Consider the following 18,226-nt stretch of genomic DNA (forward strand, 5'->3'; position numbering starts at 1 on the left):
TCTCTCTGCACAATGTTTGAAAGAAAAAAAAAGAATCTGTGCATCAATTACTGCAAAACCATCCAGACAGTCATAAAATAGGACTATTCGAACCTGTAGCAGTAGCACTGGTTCACACTCATTGAACATACTTTTGGAAATCTTGGCTCTGAACCGTGTCTGTAAAATGACTTGATTAACATTGTGCGGTTGCATTGTCACTTTCTTTCGTGAGACTCACAGTTTTTTCTAACAGTGAATAAGGCTCTGAATTGTACTCAGTAAATAAGGGATCTGTCATAGTTAGCCGTAGGTGGCAAATTAGTGACAGACCATGAAGGATAATGTGGAAACATTTCCTCCATACGGCAAACATTCACATCATTACAATGTCATCGTTTTTACACTCGTTCCTTGTGATACTAAGCTAATGTGTCATGTGGTTCTTTTTAATGACAGATTTCAATCCTTGTTCAAGAGATTTACACCTAGATGCATATAAACCATTTTAAGTACCCTGATAAGAATGTAAATACTACATTATTACAAACAATTCAATCACTGATAGCTGGAATTACAAATAAAAATATATTGCACATGACTATATTTCTACTCAGAAAAACACCTTGGAAAAAAAGAGTTAACAAGGCATCTCACCTTTGAGGCAGAAAGCAAAACCTTGAAATTGAACAGTCTGTCTCTACAGTATTCTAGCTAAAGCATAAGGTCCTGTCTTTTCCAATTAAATACAAAAGACAGCGTTATTTATATTACCACCACAACAACTGGCCATTCAAACATGGCCTTCTGCAAATCAATGGTAAGTGATCCCCCAATTGACTTTACACAGCCAACATAATTGCAACAATTGCAAGTCAATGGCAAAATTGTAACTCACGTTCAGATATACCCTCCTGTCTGTGTGCTTTTACAAATCTTGCACAGTTATATTTGTACAAGAAGTTGAACTGTAAGTTTGGCCTCTAGCCAACTGTACAGCCAGTGTTACATTTTTTCCTGGGTGTCTTCTACATCCTCAAGCCACATCTGTCTTGAGTTTCTCTCAGGGCTCCCTGGGGCCCGCTCCAGATCAAGTATTTTAATTTGACTAAACACCTGATTTATTTTATCTCTCCGATGAGGAAGGCAGTTTGTCTTAATAGGGCCTGTCAACCTCCAGACCCATTCAGAGTGATTTGCTGGCAGCCGGGGCTGCTGCAATGGAAGAGTGCTGCAATTCTCCATTTATCCTCCTAAAAAAGGCACCTAAAAGCAGCTATTCACTGGTGCTGCATGTGCTTTCCTAGGACTGAATTAGGTTTTTATTCACCAGACTATACTTGTTGTGAATAGCTTATCTGTAAAATTGATACATTTGCAACTGATTTTATTAGCCTTTGGCTCTGCAATGAAGGGACGCATTTATAAACATCTGGTAACCTGCAGCCATCACGAATGACCAGAATCAATATTCGCAAAAGGGCTGCAGGGTTGGAGGAAGGTCTTCCAAACTGCCATTCTTATGCACACTTACTGGGTGTGCTGCCTTTCCAGTATAAAGCAGAGCTAATTCTACCTGCCAAATGGAATCCTGATTGGCTGATTTCAACAAAGCTTCTGAATTATAGAACTATAGATTTTTTTGTAACAAAGCATGTTGCTTCAGTAGTTCAGTACATAGTTCTTCATAGTTCATGGGGTTATTAAAGTGAAGCTGAAAATATACATTTGTTTCTTTTTTCCTCTGGTCACAAAAGATACATTCAAAATTAACTGCAAAAGTCTCCTCTGTGAAGGCTTGTGTGATTATGTATCTAAAAAAGTTACCATCCCTAGTAAATTAAATATTGTACATGGTAAAACTTGTTTTCAAAACAATAAAAAAATGAATTGTACAATCAGCTCCTTTGAACAACACAGTTCAAAAGCCTGAGTAAAAATAAAACTACTAGTCATAAAGATATAGCCATGGTTAATGCCACGTATGTAACTAAAAAAAAAAAAAAAAAAAAAAAAACTTTAGATAAGAATAAATCATTTTAAGCCAAAGGAGCATGGGGAAAGCCACTCTGATCTTTGTTTTTTTTATTAAACAGTTTGTGAAGAAGTCATTTTTAAATGCACCTGCAGTTTAAGACCTTTTTGCATACAGGATTGACTAAAAGAGCTGCAATGAACAATGCCACACATGTCATATTACCCCCCCCCCAAAAAAAAGAGCTGAAACAACATTATAAAAAGACAAACTCGGGGTACTCCCACCACTACTAAAAATGCTGATATGCAGTTACTGCAGGCTGCACGATTAACCAACTCAACTGATCAGGGGCCACAGCGAAAAACCTGGAGGGTCTAACCCTGGGGCCTTGGTTTGGGGAGTGCTGGGCTGCACAAACACTAACAGAATACTAACAGAGAGAGCATTGTTTTGATGTTTCAGTGTGTTGCACAGATCATGTCTGCCCTCTATAAGAAGAAATAACAGGCTGGCTTTGTGATTTAAAGAGCTCCTTATCATTCTGAACACATTATTGGATAATGTCCCCTAAATTTAACATGGGTAAAATATTTGTGCATTTAGGGTGAAGAAATCAACCTGATATCTGTTAATAAAACAAACAAGTTACAAATAAATGCTTAAAGGAAAAAAAAAAGATAGGGGTAAGCAACAGTAAAAGGGTTATAATAAGAGGTGTGAGTTTCCAAGTTGTTAAACAAATTAAAAATAGAGTCTTTAAACTAGAGGCTCAGTAAAATATTGAACTGTCTGAACTGTAAATATTTATTACAAAATACCCTAACTATGGTGCTTGTCTGCAGTAGCTTTCCAAACGTGTGTCAGCTCCACCCACTTGGTGTTTTAATCGACGGGTACATGGGTTGTATAACCAAGTGAAGTTTGCAGATATGGGCCCAGGTATCTGTAACAAATATGGGTTATAGCTTCCTAGATTAAGCAATCCCACAAGACCTGCTGGGAAATGATGATGCGTGTCACAAGGTCTAAAGGAGGAGAGACAACAGTGTGATACAGCAGCACAAAGAAACAGTATCTGATGATTTAAATATCTTTACATATTTCTCTCATCATGCTCCTGCTGAGATTCTCATCTAGGGACGGACAGGTATCCCTTGATCGCAATGATTTTCTTTACTTGCTCTTTATTTAATAAAGCCTATAACTGAAGTGCTATGGATAGGGAATTAGGGGCATGATCATTTAATGTATACTTAATGCACTGACTGTCAGGTGGCTGACAGTTTTTCATTGTGGTCTTATCATTTTTTTTCAATCAGTTTGCAGTGTCAATACAAAGTCTAGCAAACATGTACTGTTAAAGTTCAGAAACACACCAGAGACTGCTGCTGCCCCCCAGCCCCGGCCCAGCAAACCAAGAAATGAACAAATAATACATGAAAGTATATTGACATAAACCTGATTCAGTTCCATTCATTATTTCAATATGTTTTAAGACTGGGCACCAACATAATAAACAGTAGACTACTGGCTCTTGATCTATAAGTCTGTATCTGGAAATCTGCGGTCTGAGATTTTATTTTTAATATACCATCTATATTGTTACCACATAAATTCATAAGTGTTACAGTGTGTGTGCAATGTAAAAGGGGGAGGGGGGTGTTGAAAGAGAACTTGGAGTGAAGTAAACCTGTTTGATTTATGCACAAAAGTCTGGATCTTTTCTGTGCAAATTAGTCATCCAATGTATAAAAGCATACCAAGAAATGAAGCATTGAATTAAGCTGTGCTAGTGAAACACAGAATTAATTTTGCTTAAGTAAAAGCATACATTTTGCACCACTAAGCCCTAATATTGCACAACCTTTTCTCACGTTATTGAATAACAACATACCTGCCGACAACAAATAAAATGTTCACAGGGAACAAAATGGCTACCACTTGATATATTGCCTTTTAGTAAAGACGGTAAAGGAATCTATTTGGCTCGTGTGACTTTGAAATGAGAAGTGCATAAAAGATGTTGTAATCAGTTTATACATGTACTTTTAAATTTTTTTTTACATTTCATAAACTTAATAGAAAGCAACAACAGGCTAAAAGGGGGGGGGGGGCTATTTGATCTTTGCTGTCCAGAGGTCGCCCAGTCTAACCATTCTGTCTCCCTTTCCACACATCAGATGCACTGTGATGTCTCCACATCAGAAGAACAATTCAGTGCTTAGCATTTGCTTTCGTTTTTTATTCAGTCTGCTTTTAAATGCCACAAAGTAGGGCAGTAAACAAAAATAAATAAATTAATAAACAAACAAACAGGAAAAGAACCAGGGGAAAAAAAAAAAATCACAATCAAGGCCTTGGGTCTGTTCAGACAAAACCCATTTGGTGACAAACATACATAGCTTCTAATTTGAGTTTCAAGTCCAGCATTAGGCAGAAAAAAGCCAGTTTGCTACTTTGAAGAGTCCCAAGTCAATAATGAAGATAAAACATTTATGTATATATATATATATATATATATATATATATATATATATATATATATATATATATATATATAAAATACAATACAAAAAATCACAAAACGCTCTATCTTACAGGCCTCTGGTTAGGACAGCTGAACCATTTTAACTAAGTGAATGACTTTTTTAACGCAATAACACTGGAATTTCTTTGTTTCTGCATCAGTTGGCTATTGTTGGTGCTCCCATATGCTGCTACCCCATCCTAAGTAAATTAAGAGTTTTATAAATGCTGCGATTGTGCTCACTTTTGCCGAACGCAGGCTGTGACATAGCTGGCATGCCTAGCGTGCAAAGAGCCTGGGCTAGTCTTCTGAAAATGGGAGAAATAAAAATGGAAGGTGAGGTCTCACTTTTTAATACCTAGTGGGGAACAGCAGTTTATTTATTTATTTATTTTTAACACAACGGACAATAAATCTGTATTAAAATACAGTTTTGTTTACAGATGAGAAAAAAAAACAAACTTGGAATTCAAAAATAATTTGTCAATGGCACACCAGTTTGGATACTACTGAAATATGTTTTCTACAGTACTTCTGTTATATTTACTTTTATATAAATATATGTATTCTCTCAGGAAATTAAAAATTCACTGGGAAATCAGTTATTCCAAAATGATATTGTTTTATTTATTTATTTATTTTACTATCATATTAATATTTATGTCAACATGGAAAATGACATGCAATATTGATTTTGTAGCATATACCATCTTATAAATTACAAGAGATTTGCATATTTATTTTGTTAAATGAATATTATGGGGTGTGTTGGCAATGTAGGAGGACTCTATAAACAATGTACATGACACCACTATGAATTGTCTAATTGCCACAGCACAGGGATACATGCCTGCCCTCAGTTCTACGCTGTGCTGTTTGGCTCATGTGCTGACAAGCTGCAAATGGAATGTTACCAATGTTTAGAATTTCTTAAGTTTTTCTTTCTGTAAGTTTTTAAAACAACCAGAGCACATTTGAAACATATATTAAATGTAACTCTGTTCCAAGTTTTTACTCAGTAAGACTGTAAAATCAAGGGGGGCAACTTTAATGATCTGAACAGCACATGTTTATATTCCCTCCCTAAAATGTATAAACATGCTCTTGTGTGGACTTCATTTCCAGTGTGCTTTAATGATGTATCTAGTGATGTTAAATCAGGGGTTAATATAGAGGTTTAGAACCCTTAAATACACCCTATTGTCTTAAATAATAACATATTGTTGTACTTTTAAATCAAATTAGTAGTAACAAAAATAAAAATAAAAAGGGCATGAGCATAATCTCATAAGCACAAGAACCTCATTTGCCATGATTTCGTAAGAGTGTTCCTTCCTAATTCCATACTAAACCACAGGCATGGTTTTAAAAGATGTAGCCAAAGGGCAGCTAACAGTGTACAGCCTTGGGTTTCCATGAATTTAACTTATTATTTTCAAAGATTGAACTGTAAAAAGAATACTGTTGAACACACATGTAAATTTCCTTCTGTTCTGTGTGTCTCTCACTTGCACAAAAATCACAGTGGTAATTAAAACAAATAGCCACATAATAACTTCTTATACCTTTTTCTTCATGTGAACAAACCACACTGAATCATTATCATTATTATTAGTATTTAGTAGCAGTAGTTGTAGCAGCAAGAATTTAATTAAATCATATTTTAGAAATATTAATAAAGCAGATATAGATATGTTCTAAAGCTTAAAACCGTAATGTTAAAACATCAATAGATGGTTATTAATAAGGATAACAGGCAGTACAGTGTAATAAATCATGTAAGGCCATTATAAGAAATACGAATTTATTTTAACCACAATTTACTTTTAATAAAATACTTTCCATTGGTTGTGTTTAAATGCAATTATAGGTGCCTATTAATGTCTTGTTTAAAAGGTAGGACACACTAATAATAATAATAATAATAATATAATAATAATATAATAATAATAATAATAATAATAATGTTTAATATATGGTATATTTAACTGTACATATAGTAGCAGGTTGGCACCTAAAATATTTTTTACATATTGTATGTAAGTCTTCTATCCCTTTATAATCTAGCTGCCTACTAATGCTGCTAGCATGATACAAACTGCTTTAAGCTTCCAAATAAAACTTCACTACCAAGCCTAAGCATGGCCTCATCAACACATGTCATAAGACAGCATGCAATCATATGAATCCTTTAAGTGCTCAAATTAAAGTGTAAGATAACCTGTGTGGTTAGTTTCATAAAATGTTTTTTTAAAAAGGGCAAAAGAAAAGAAAAGCATTAAGCTAATGCTAATAAAGACTTGGAAAGATCACTCACAATTTCCCAAACAACCACTGTAATGCATTTTGAAGCAATTACATGCAATTAGTTGCATTTGCATATGTTAATGATGTTGAGAGTTTGCATATTCAACTCTGTAAATGCTTATTCTGTAGAGCTTTAAAAAGAAGCTGGGAGGCATTTTGCAAATACTGCCATTCCAGCTCCCAAGCATTTTTATACAGGCTTTATGAATTGCTAGATGACACATAGTACAGCGTCAGAAGTTTAAAAATATAACATTGCACTGACAAGCAGCAACGAAACGTGTAATAATGTGAAGCCAATGCTGATTCTTTGAAAGACGACAAACACTGTTTTGCAAATCTATGTCCACACTGGCAGATTCACACCCTTTTGTGACATCGGCAAGGAGCAGTTTGAAAAAAGTCCTACTCCTTTTCCCTGTTACCCTGTGCAGTGATTAGGACAGCCCCACTGTAGGTGTATCATCGGAATAGATCTGAACTTGAAATGTCATTAAAATAATTCTGAGCAATGTCAAAAACAAAATAAACAAACAATGCCGACTCATATTGTTTTTGTGGTATCAACAGTCAACTAACAAAAAAGTACTTTTAGCATTTAGATCATATTTTACCAATTTACAAATTAAAAAAAAAAAAAAAAAAAACATTTTTTAAAATTAAATAATCATGTTTCCAACTGAGCTCAGCTGCCTTTACAATCGCTGCTCTGTTATTATACTGTACTGCCCACACTATGTCCTGGCTTAAAATGAAGCCCAGGTACCATTCACATCAAATCAATCTTGACAGAATCCCTGCCAGGGTTTGACAGTAAAGCAGCTTGCAGTTATCACACTGCTACAGGACATTCAAGGCACACTTTAGAACCGTCATGTAGAACGTGTTAAATAATCGATTATTCTTCTCTAAGAAGGAATGATTTTGTAATGACAGGGGCTGAGAGTCTTTATTAAACCATCACTATATACAGTTTGTGTCTTTCAATTTAGGAACCACACATTTTTAATTCAGGAAATGCCAACCATTTTTTGAGATTAGGAACACTGAAATATGGCTGCTGAATTTAAAAAAGCCCTTTCAGAGAAATAGTAAAAGGAACAAAATGAGCCTCTAGGCCGATGAATGACTGTTTTTCAAAGGAAACCGCGTTGCAACACTGGACAGTCTATTTTCCAAAAGCTGCTTTTACATTACATTAAAATCTACAGCTCAAACTGTGCAAAATGTTTTTCTGAGTGAGATACCTTTACATACAAATTATAGAAAATTAGATGAATATTCCAAAAATTATATTCTCTGATCACATCATCCATTTCAACTACATTACTACTACTAATAAAATGTGCATGGCTATTAAAGATTTTTCAACATGTTTTAAGATGTTTTCATGGGTTTATGTAGAAATGTAGAAAGTACCTGCAATACAGCTGCCATGACAAACCTGACAGTATAACAACACTTTGAACATTATTAAAACCAAGGCACACTAATATGACACTTCCAAACAAGAGTGACTTACATTTCTGTGTTAACCCATTCTGTTAAACATACAGTACTGACAAAGAAATCTGTCTACCACAGTACAGTTAATTATCACTCCTCCAAGTTGGTTCTTTTCTGCAATTATCTATCTAGTTTCTGTTACTCTGGACTATGAAAATATCAGCAGGGATTTTATTCTTTACTTTTATTTAGAAAAGGTTCTGAATGTGTGCTTCAGATGTTGTGACCTGTAATTGGGTTATGCTTGAGTTAAGTTGTATTACAGCCAACAACAATTCATATTTCTTTATATTCAGTCAAACACCATGTAATGATCAGGCATTGTAAAGCATAACTTATTTCTAATTCAACATCCAGTCACTAATTACTCATTGAGAAAAAAATGTTTTGTACCAGGAACTGAAAGGATCTCAAAGAAAGAGAAAAAATCATGACTAAAAATGTATTGTAGCTGAGACAATGGCTGTATTACCGTTTCCTGAAACGGTCATGACCCACACACCTCCACATATCAACAACAGACCAGCCTTTGCTGATTGGTTAACCAAAAGTGTAAAATATGCAAAGAAGCTGAATTCAAAAACAACAATGGAGGTCTTTATTATATGTATGGCTTCTGATTTTCATAAATGAATAAATCAGTGTATAACCAATAAACACCGGAAAACACACAAAAAACCCCCAAAAACTGCTACAAAAAAACACCTTTCCGTGCAGTTAGGAATGTCCCGCCTTCCTGACTTGTACCTGTCATTGATTCGTTCTGAATACTTTAAACTCGCCCCAACTACAGAGTGACAGCACATTCTATTGGAGACTCCGCTTGCAAGATTTAAAATGAGATTACAATTACAGTATAAGGCTTGTTTGCGAGATTTAAAGCTGTATTACAGTTAGATGGTGAGAATTTAAAACAGAACTGCAAATTGTGTTGTAATGTGTAAAGAAAAAAAAAAAGCTTAAACACACAAAAACCGTAGGAGAATGTGGAAGAACGCAAAGAAAAGAAGGTACAACTAAGTGTGCAAGTATTGTGGAGTTACTACTATTGGTGACAGAAAAAAAAAACTGCCAAGCATTTTGGAAAGTAACCAAAAACAATAATTTCACACAGTCTATAAAAAGCTAAACTTCCCAAAAAAAACCCCAAACATTTACATAAAATTTTAAAAAGCAGAGAAAAAAATAAATAATAATAAAAAAAAAAACGAAAAACAGAAGTCCTAATTATATGTCACCCATTCAAAGAGACACGACAATATAAAAAGACAGGAGTTTTTGAAAAGGATCAGATTTTCATGTTTCATTTAATTATCTTTGAACATCAAAGGCAATCTTTTGTACTGATATAATAGTATTACAAAAGAAAAAATAATGCAATGCCCTAGAATTGAGCTATTGTTGCAAATCTTGCTTGCCAGTAGGTACAGTTGCTGTTTTTAGTTCAATTTAGATAACACCCTTTCTTTACAGTTTCCTCCATTAATTTCATCCTACAGATGTGTTTGGCCTTTGTATTGATTTTAACCTCACAATTAATCCAGATTATGATTTATCCTAACAGTTTTAGCTCTTAATCATACAGTGTTTTCTGCTAGGTGTTTTTTTTTTTTTTTTTTTTTTTTTTTAATTAAGACGACCTTGTGTCTCCAACCCTAAGCTGCTTTTTAATTGCTAACATTTACATCAGGCAGACTTCAAAAGAAGAGAAAGATGTGTTTGTAAAAGAGAACAGAATGAAAAGCTTTGAAATGTCTACAATCTTATGAAATGGTATGCTAATTAAAACCCTTGGACTGCCAGTGTGATATGATAACTATTTATATTTGTAACTTCTAATGTAGAGTCGGTTCCCATGGAAATCAACAACAGAGCCAATGCACTTTTTTTCTTTATCGTTTGTACCTGTACTGTTATCGACATCACCCCTGTACAACTGTACTTTATGAAATGAAGAAGCCTTTAGTGATCTTGCTTTAAAAATAACCCTAATTTAAACACCAAACAGGATAAAGGCTTTGATATACAACACCATTTGTTTTGCCATGTAAGCTGGAGTAGGTGAAACCTGTGTTTGTTACCATATTATTTATGGAGTTGACTAAGATCAAAACTAAGAAGTCCACTTTCTCAGACTGTTAAGCCATATTTTTCTGTAGAGAAATCTACCACTAATAAAAATCATGTCTAATTAAATATTTCTTAAATCAGTGAAGCACAAGTAAATACAAGGTGCAAAAATAATAACGAAACAGATATGATGGTTAAAAAAAATGTATGCAGATTTAAGGAAATGACATTCCTCTAGAATTGTAAAGCTCATTTCTTTGTAATATGCAATGACTGGTGGAGAATCTGGTGTCAAGCTGTACGCTGTATCATACATGAAAACCCTGAGAGGCCAAAGATTTTAAACGTTAGTGACAATTACGTATTAAATAACTTAACAATTGCAGTGATATTCCTTTATTTGGAAAGCAATCTTCCCTGCAGATCCTGGAAATAGAATATCAGTTATTTACCCTTATGACAGTATAATCACTCATAGGAAAATGCAATAACTGTTCAGCTGGATCTCTGCCCGGGGATGCTGTTCCATGAATAACACTGCCAGTTTAGTAACACAACGGCACCTCTCCAGGGTGTGAGAGGGAGCGCTCAGGTTATCTTGGATTGGTACAATGCCTTCCCACTGAAGGTAAACAGCTCTCAGTAACAGCCTGTGCTTTGGACAGGCCTGTGAAACACTCAAGCTTTGCAGAAACCACCTTCTCTTGCAGTAAACAGAGATTTATACTAAAACTAGATCCATTGCTTTGGCTTAAAAGACTGTTCTTCCTCGAAAAGCACCACTATGAAATTCTGCCAGAATGACTATACTGTATATTAATTAATTAATTGTATAAATAAATAAATGCAATAAATTATATCATTACTTATCATTATATCATTACACTTGCACTAACATTGCAGGAGAATAATAAAGATGTGTCTTCATTTTACATTCTTTCATAACATCTAGAAATCCTACCTTTGATTTCACCAAGAAGTTCACTTGTGTTAAGTCTTTCCATTTTCTCTTTCCAGTCTTTAGAAAGAAGTTTATCCATGCAAGAAGATTCTAGAGGGAAGAGAAACAATTTTGTTTAAAACACTAGCAGGGCAAACAAATACACTCATGAACCACCACCATGTTTAACCCCTTACATTCCAAAGGCTTCTCAAAGTAAATCTGGATGCATTCTGTTCATATCCCAGCAATTATACTCAAATTAATTTTTACTGCAAAACATGGTTTGAATCGCGAGCACGTGATTGATTTATGAGGCTTACTTCTTTGGGAACGAGGCATGGTGCATCAGACACAATCCACCATGTGAGAGCCCTGTCTTGTTGTACTAAATTACTAGCTGCCGGACATCATTCAAAGCTTAAGTAAAATAGCAATCATTAGTCAAATGAGAATGCTATAATTACAGGTGTTTACCTAACTTTATACATTCAATAACATTAATTACATTGGTTTGCAGAATCTATTATGCTTAGAAATGTATACGTGCAAAAGTCAAAAGAAATTTGTTACAAATCATGAAGCCAATTGTTTGAATGATATTGAATAGGACAACTTTCATTCTTTGAAAGGAAGCCTCCTCCACTCCATAAGTAAATAACCCTTGCTGGCAAAACAAAATCACATGTACTGGTAACTGGGTTGAAATGGTTCAACTAACATTTAGATTGGCTGTGTATTCACTATTATATACTTCAGTCTTGGGAAATTTCCTACACTGTAGGTTTGAAAAAAAAAAAAAAAACTAGTTGCCAAAAGTTTAAAATCTACTAAAGTTATTAATAACAACAGTGCCTGGGGTCCATTTATACCAAATTACATTAAACAAGTACTTGTAAACGGCACATTTAGAATTGATGAAATTATTGCTTCTCTCACCTATTTGTGGAGCCTAACACTCGATAGAAAAGCATTGCACTGTCTATAGTAATTATAAACGACATAAAACCATCAATCACCACAACGTGAGCCAAAAACTTGTTAAAACAGGATATATGTTACAGAGTGCATTTTTTTTTTATTTGTGCTATTCTAGCAGACTTAGATTAGCAGATAGTTTCAATTGCAGCTGAAGGACACTGGCAGACCATTCAATCCTTTAAAGAAATAGACCATTTCAAAGAGCTAAAGTGTGCCTACTCTGCTTCTCCACCCTCGCATCTGTGTTTTTCTTCCTTATTCAAAGGAGCAGAAGACTATCTGCCTCGATAACCTCACAGAGGTCGATCAGAAGTGGCTGAGCTGAGATAAGCTGGACTACAAAGGGGCATAAAAACTGAGTGCAAGGTAAGAGATGAAATAGTTTTCTGTGTGAGCAGGGAGCATTGATGAAAACAATTAACATTTGTCCATGGGATAATTAATCAGCCAAGGAATGGCTGGAATCTGGTGCTCTGTAGTGAGGTTGGTGATAAAGAACATGTTGCTAAACATCGCATGTTGGGTCCTCAAGTGCTTTACTCCAAATGGGGGTCAGGCTGTTCCCATCAAACAGAGCTTTTTCGGCACTCTCACGGGTTCTCTGCACAACAATATGACTCTGGCCAGGGCTGAACAAATATGCAATGACCTTCGCAAGAACTGACGCAGAGGAACTGTGCCTGGCATAAAAGGAAGTTATTATGTGATATCTTTTAAAGTGTCTATGCTGTGAAAACAATGTTGCCATTTACTGACACCATTCCGTATATAAACAGCCAAAATCTAAAATCAATCAATCTAAATGCCTCATCTTACACATAATATTGAAAACCTGTTTTAAAAAGCGGTGGAATTTGTAGTTCTTTTAAAAGCACTTATGACTGAATGCCAAGAAACTGTGGATGGTTTACAGTACTATTCCACGATTCCAGTGGCTATTTAGCCCCAAAATATTAAATCTTAATACATATGACATCAAGCTATAACAGAAAACAAGGTACCACAGCGGTTAAATGATTAAAGGCCAACAAGTCTGAAAAAACTGTCTGCCATCTCCTCAGTGTTAACACTGTCTCCAACACAGTTGATTCATGTTGCTTCACAATAAGAAAAACACATGGCTAGCTTAGAACAAGATTAAAGAAACAGTTACAATGCTTACCCCACTGTTCTAGAGAGCCGACAAGTATAAACAGAAATAGGTAGGTGCATATGTCAAAAGCATTTTTTGACTAAACTAAGTCTATTTATTGTATCTGTCTAATTCTGTCTAATACCATATCCATCTACCAGCATCTTGTCCTCCTACAGTCATTCTCATCTGCATAATGAAGTTGAAAAAAAATCTACACAATTACACTATTATTCAATTTTAGTAGACAATATACAGTAATGCCTGAAGAAAAATGGCATTGTATTTATTTATTTTTTTCAAAAGGCAGGCTTTCAGTTCTATAAAACTGCTGGTATGCTGTTAAGAGGAAATTAAAAGAGCCTCTCCTGATCAGCTTTCAATGTATTTTTATGCACACACTATATCTGAATAAGTGAGTCCCACTGTGTTATTCTGAATATTCTCAGATTATATTTACAGCCTTAGGATGTGGTTTTCTTGAAATGACAGCTAAACACTTACTAGCATAAAAGAAACAAGCAACAAGATTTACTGTAAGCACTTAGCAAAGAAAAGAAAAAAAACTCTGAGCTACAGCTGCACCTAATTCAAACTGAAATCAAGAAGCTGAATATTTACATCGATTTGATAAATAAATCTGACAGCTCTTAAGTACTGGAGGGGGGGTAGCCTGAAGTGTATAATTTTACTGTAAATGAACTTCTTCAGCATTGGTAATTTCAGTCTGGTGTCTTCAATAGTAGGGATATAACGATTGTATATGTTTTCCAAAAGCAAATCACTGCCTTAACTGTGACCTTTCTTTTCTACCACTTACTACCCCACAAGCTTTACAAAACAAAAAGAAAAAAAATTCTCTCCTGACAAATGTTTTACATAAAATCAAAGAGGGTGGGCTACAAAGTGTAGCAACACAAGTGCTGAGTGGGTCAACGTTTTCAAGTGTGTTCTAAGAAGTGCCATCAAAAGAACTGGAAGCCGACATCTCATGTGAGATTTCACCTCCCCAGTCGCACTGTTCTACGAGGTGATGAGTTTGCCAATATTTAATCAAAAGATCTGGTAAGAATCCTGGCTGTGAGGTAAAGGGGAAAAAAAAAAAAAAATCTTAAATCTGGCACACACCTCGTAACCCATCGCAGGGCAGTCCCAACTTGACAGTCAACAGACCTGAATCCTGCTCAGTTCATACACTAATCCACAAGTCTGCTAGTCATTCTCGCTGGTTTTGTATGGAAGCCTCACCGCTTAGCAACTTCAGTTCTTGTTGTGCTTTTCAGTTAGTGTCTACATTGGAGCTACTTTTTCTGTATTTAAATGTGCAGAAAACACTGTATTACTCCTCCAGTACCTGACAAAAGGTTACACTTGACCCAGATACGCAAGTAATCTGTTTCGACTGTTTGGTTAAAAATTAAAATATTGATATGAATAAAACAGAATGCAGCTTCTAGCCAGTTACCCCTAAGAGAAAACAAAATCTTCTCATGACCTTCCTGAAAGAGCTGTCCTCCCAGACAGGTTTACTCCCGTTAAATGGACAAATATTTCCAAATTTACACCAGCACACTGTTAAAAGAAAAGCAACAGGGGAAGGATTAAATCAGTGGAATTGCGCTCTGGTCAAAGAATGACTTTCCCATACAGTGGGGCACCGATATAAACATCAACACAGATGCTTCGTGAGACAGAGCTGGGCTTCTCAAGCACTTGATCATTAAGGAATGCACCAACTGTTTCAGATAATCCTGTGCCAGCTTCAATTCAGCTCCCACTCCCCTGTGGGAGTGGCTAATCTCCGTCCTGCTCCTTTTTTTTTTTTTTTTTACACTCCTCCAAAGCCTTTTTTTTTAACAGAAGAAAAATGTATTGTGTGCCAACCACTACAAAGAAAGTATTGCCTTCCCAAGCAAAACAATACCTTCAAATAATTAACCCGCTAAGACCCTTCTCTACCTAAAAGTATCTCAAAAATAAAATCAGATATGATCACTTTCATTCCTTTTGATAGAAATGCATTGAGAAAAGTAAGCAATCTCCATTTTAATGCATTCTATAACCCTAACAAATAAATAACATCTAAACTCATGCCGCTGCTTACCTTCAATGGTGTTTTTCTATATATTTCTTCATTAAAGTGCTTGTAAGTGGTTGCCTAAAACAAACACCCAGTTAATGAGTCAGCTGGCTTGTTAAAAAAAAATATATGTTTACGTACGGTTGGAAATGAATCAACTTCACAAATGCAGATTCTTACAAAAGGAACTGTTTGATTGTCATTAATGATTCGTGAAAATGTTACATATTTATGAAAATATCGGTTTAATTATTGCGGTAAATCAAAAAATTCTAAAAATTCTTCAATTACAATGAAGACAGTGATAGGTGGCATTAAGTAGTTATGCTAATTGTTGCAATTAATCTAAAATGGCATGAGAATTTCTTTTGAAAAGTAATACAAGGTTTATTAACCTTGGACTGAAAATAAAATACTGTCCATAAACATGCAACATTGAATTTTCAATAAATTAATTAAACAAAACTATACATTTTACTTAAATGTTTTCACCCAGAAATGTAAATCCTGTCAATTTAAGTACTGACTCTAACTATCACTGTATGCTAGTACAAACTCTGACAGCTCAGAGATATATCCATTAGCTGCTGTCATAATAACTATTAGAAAAACTCCTCGTTGCCGCATTAAAATAGAGCTGTTGGTATAATAGCCCTCACCATGTGAAAGGGTTAACATAATTTAAAACTTCACAAGAAAAGAATGTCAGGCTCTAATACAACTTAAGAAACCACTTCAAACTAGGATGAGAATGGAATGAAAACAATAGCTCATATCTCTTTTTTATTTACATTTTCCCAAGGTCTTAGTGGCATACCAAGCAGCCCCTTCTAGGACACTGCGAAGCACGGGCACTGTGAACTCAAAGCTCAGCTGGGAATCTAGCAACTTCTGGAACCCCTGTGACAGACCTTCCTTGACGCCAGAAAGCAAAGGAAACTGGACTTGGCCAACTAACTTCAGCAGCAACAGCTGTATTCACTGTTCAGAAATAAGAAGGAAATGTTCAAAAATTATTATTTAAAAAAAAACTTTAAAAAATTAAAATCGAAATTAGCCTTGCAAATGAACCCAGCAATTGAGTGACCCTTACAAGAATGGTATCTAGTAGTCGCTATACTCTATGTATAATTGTTTAACTAACATGACAGACCTTAACAGATTTTGTACAATGTGCTGTTGCAACAATGGTATACAATGGTCAAATGCCTAAATGTATAGACTGTACATGTAAATACATTTTGAAGAGATGCACTTACAGATGAAACCTAAGACAGTCTTTGAAGCAATACAATGAACTCACACTATAAATATACAGACATTACCTACTCCAAATTTCAGTCTCTATTCTGAGCCTGGCAAAAGCTGATTGAAAACTGGATGCAAAGTGAATTCCAGGGGTACTGGCCATTCCTTATTCCAAAATAAAAAATTTTTTTTGCTTGCACACTACATTTTTATACTCTGAACATGTCTCCCTTTGGTGTATCAATGCAGATTTCATCACCTGGCTTCATCTAGTGCCAAAACCAAATGTTCTACACCGACCGCATAAAGCTATACCACGCTCTGTCTCTTGATTGTCTCTTGATAACTCTGCCAGCTCTCACAACAACCTGCCCAACTAAGCAAACCATTATTATAAAAACACAAAGACTTCCAGTATTCACTTTCAAGCAAGGCCTAGGCAAGCGTCGTCACTGGTATTTGTTTGTGTTGATATTTTTAACTTAAAATAGTCAATGCAGCAAATAAAAGAATGCATTTTCCAAAGATTCCCCCTGCCCTCTCCCCCCAGATGAAATGTACCACTGGTTACACACTTTAAAATAACCACAGAACTGAAGTGTTTATCTGCCAGCTACTTATTAACCTGGACAAAAGAAAAATTACAGTTTAAAGCTGCAAGCAGCACCAAGAAAGCCACAACACCATTTCAATTGTGAAGGGATTTTGGAACGTGGTCCTGTCACAAAGACGGCCGGAGTGGGTGGCGTCAGACCAGAGCCAGGAAATAAACAATGAGAGAGAGGTGGAGTTTGGTGGCGCTGAGCACTTAATAAATAAACAGAACAGAAAATAAAAAAGGTTGTACGACAAAAACACACAGGACATTGCACTCGTCGCCAAAACAAAAAAGACAAAAAAACTATACAGACAAAACATGGTAGATATTTAATTACTTATTACTTCTACAATTACCTCCGTCTCCAATCCCGTTCTCCACTCACTGAACACACAACCCCGAGTATGTGAAAACATGCTGCTTTTATGCAGCTGTACCGAGACTCGACTGCTAATCAATCATTCAACTGGAGTCGCGGTACAACTGCACGTGAATTAATAAAGTGCAATTCCTCGTGCTCACATATTATTACTTTTTACTTGCACGTGAAGTGCTGTGCAATCCTCATTGCTAAATACAAATATACATTTTAAACACTCGTGTTACACAGACCCGTTTATGTCCCGTGTACCAATGACTATACACCAACATTAACACACTACACAAAATACACACAGGGGCGGGCACTTTGCCACAAGTCCTGACAGATTTTCTTTTTGTAATACTTCTTTAAGATTAGGCAGGTGCAAGCCAAAACATCCGAATAAAATCACATCAAAATAAAATGAAGATGAACTTGTCGTGCCTGAAGAAAGATATGATTTAAAACTGTACCATGTCTACTTTTGTATTTAACTGGCAGACAAAACTGGCACTCAAG

The 18,226-nt window shown here is 35.4% G+C and overlaps 1 protein-coding gene across 1 annotated transcript in view; it reads right to left on the minus strand.

Annotated features, from left to right (window-relative positions):
- LOC121295003 (transcription factor SOX-6-like) overlaps nucleotides 1-18,226 on the minus strand; it is a 156,030-nt gene that overhangs the window by 64,022 nt on the left and 73,782 nt on the right. The window contains exon 7 of the mRNA XM_041219268.1: nucleotides 11,329-11,418. Within this exon, the coding sequence (XP_041075202.1) occupies nucleotides 11,329-11,418 (90 nt within the window). The remainder of the gene's footprint in view (nucleotides 1-11,328; nucleotides 11,419-18,226) is intronic.

Source organism: Polyodon spathula, chromosome 19 (assembly GCF_017654505.1).
Source record: "Polyodon spathula isolate WHYD16114869_AA chromosome 19, ASM1765450v1, whole genome shotgun sequence".
Lineage (NCBI taxonomy): Eukaryota > Metazoa > Chordata > Actinopteri > Acipenseriformes > Polyodontidae > Polyodon > Polyodon spathula.